The 2318-nt window shown below is 56.4% G+C and overlaps 2 protein-coding genes across 3 annotated transcripts in view; both read left to right on the forward strand.

Moving 5' to 3' along the window:
* The first annotated feature begins 158 nt into the window (after positions 1 to 158).
* Positions 159 to 2318, forward strand: part of Dhcr7 (7-dehydrocholesterol reductase) — a 24040-nt gene continuing 21880 nt past the window's right edge. Inside the window, exon 1 of one of the 2 annotated variants that reach the window (XM_005351591.2) lies at positions 159 to 232. The gene's annotated coding sequence lies outside the window, so the exon portion shown is untranslated. Of the gene's footprint in view, positions 233 to 309; positions 331 to 2318 lie in introns of those variants that run through there. The other variant, XM_026781312.1, reaches the window with a different exon arrangement.
* On the forward strand, positions 600 to 2318 carry LOC106143864 (rho-related GTP-binding protein RhoN-like; the record flags this gene model as incomplete). Its single annotated transcript, XM_013347779.2, has 3 exons — positions 600 to 852; positions 1327 to 1414; positions 2209 to 2318. Coding segments are annotated over exons 1-3 (300 nt in total), but the record flags the coding sequence as incomplete, so codon positions are not given.

Consider the following 2318-nt stretch of genomic DNA (forward strand, 5'->3'; position numbering starts at 1 on the left):
GTGGGCGGGGCGGGGCTGGCCCTGCTGTCAATCTCAAGCCCGCCGCCGCCGACTGGCGGGCCTGGTGGGCTCCGAAGTCAGCTCACTGTCTTCACCAATCGCCGGGCGCGGCTCGCGAAATTCACTCCCAATTGGTCTTCCGTGACATACGTCACCTTGGGGGCAGAGCTTCAGGCAGACACTTGGGGCTCGGTAGGAGAGCGCGGGTCAACCGCCTGGACTACGCAAGCAGGTGAGGTTCTGCGTGCACTGACCAGGACAGAGTCCGCGATTGGGACCGTGCACACAGACAGGGAAATGGGGGGCGTCGAGAGCGCAGGAGAAGGGGCCGTATGTACAGATTGTGGGGGGGGGGCAAGTATTCAGCAAAGGAAGCGGTGTGTGAGATGGGAGGATGTGCTTGTGAGCTGAATGTGTTTGTCGATCGGGGCATGCGCATTTACACAGGTTTTGGGGAGATTGGGGAACAGATTGCAGATTTGGGGGCGTGTGCGCAGGTTAGGAGACCAGTGTGCTGATTGGGGGCATGTGCACAGGAGAGGGGGCTACGTGCTCGAGTTTGGAGAGATGTGTATTTGGGGAAGAGGACTGTGGGCCCGGTGGCCCGGGCGGGGGCTCGGCGCGGGCCCGCGAGATGCCGGTGTCGGCGGCCCGAGAGGCTGCAGCTGCAGCGGCAGGGGAGGAGGCGATAGAGGCGGCGGCGGGGCCGGGGAGGGGGGCGGCGTGGGGGGCCGGCGCGTAGCCGGGACTATGGAGGGACAGAGCGGCCGCTGCAAGATCGTAGTGGTCGGGGACGCGGAGTGCGGCAAGACAGCGCTGCTGCAGGTGTTCGCCAAGGACGCCTACCCCGGGGTGAGGAACTGGCGTCTGGAGAGAGGGGCACCGAGGCTGCGGAGAGTGGGTGACAGGGGCTCCGGGGGCTCTGGAAACTGGTGCCAGGGTAACCAGGGACGAGAGAAAGAGGCTTCGAGGAGGGTAAAGAGGCGTTGGGGGCTCTGAAAGGACTGCAGAGGATTGGAGTGGAAGGGATCAAGGAACGCGGTGAAATGGATAGGGCTTGGGAGCACCACAAGATCCCGGATGGCGCTCTGGGAGAATGTCGGAGGTCCTGGGCTTCCGAGAGGGAAAGGACTAAGGGCTAAAGGGACCCCGAGGGGGTCTGAGAGTCTACCTAGGATTCCATGGAGGTGGAGGCAGTAGCTCCCCGCCCAGCCTCAGACCAACTTCTGTCTAGGGATCGAGCTGGACCGGGTGTCGAGGAAAGAGGGCAGTTGTCAGGGTGAGGACTGGAGAGAAGCTCTCATTTTGACCCATCCTTGTCTGCAGAGTTATGTCCCCACCGTGTTTGAGAACTACACTGCAAGCTTCGAGATCGACAAGCGCCGCATTGAGCTCAACATGTGGGATACTTCAGGTAGCCCAGTCCCTCGGGGTCACCCTGACTGCCAAGGTCCCTTACCCTAGCCCCTCCCTTAGCTACATCCTTAGATTCCAGGCTAGCTCAATTTTAGAACATCAGTTTCTCTTTTGAGGCAGGGAAACTGAGGCAGAGTTTCTTGTGCCGAACAGAAACCATGTTCTGAAGTAGAACGCCTAATAGCTGAGCCTGGCAGCTGGGTTCTGCTTACCCAAGGAACTTGGGAAGAAAATGACTTATTTTGGAACATGTTTCTTGGGAAATGGGAACGGGTTTAGGAGAGCTATTTAGAATTTCGTGGTGGGGGGAGGGCAGTGGTGGAAAGTAGGTTTTTTTCCTTTTTTTTTTTTTTTTTTTTTTTGTAGACTGAAGTAGAGTCCCAGGAGGACAGGAACACTCTTCCCCTGCCTCTGCTCCAACCCCTTGGGAAGGGTTTTTATTTTTGCTAGACTCCCTGGAGGACTTTAGAGCATGTATGTCATCAAAGCCCAGAAAGCATGTACAAAATTTGTTGGAATATTGTAGCTCTTCTGAAATTCTTAAAGCGTTTCCATTCTCCAAAAGGTTACGAATTATTACTGTTAGATTAGAGAAACCCATAAGGGAGCGGAGAGCTATTTCCAACTCTTTCTGCTACCCTCTGCCAGTCTTAAGACGTGTTCCATGCTGAGTATTGAAGAACACTCTTCCATTCTCGGCTTGTCTATCCACTGTCACTTCAGTCTGTCATGCCCTCCCAGGCCTCCCACCCACTCAGGTACCTCATCAGCTTTCTCTCTTTCTTCCTGCAGGTTCTTCTTACTATGACAACGTCCGGCCTCTGGCCTACCCAGACTCTGATGCTGTGCTCATCTGCTTTGACATTAGCCGGCCAGAGACCCTGGACAGTGTCCTCAAGAAG

The sequence above is a fragment of the Microtus ochrogaster genome, chromosome 8, assembly GCF_000317375.1.
Source record: "Microtus ochrogaster isolate Prairie Vole_2 chromosome 8, MicOch1.0, whole genome shotgun sequence".
Classification (NCBI taxonomy): domain Eukaryota; kingdom Metazoa; phylum Chordata; class Mammalia; order Rodentia; family Cricetidae; genus Microtus; species Microtus ochrogaster.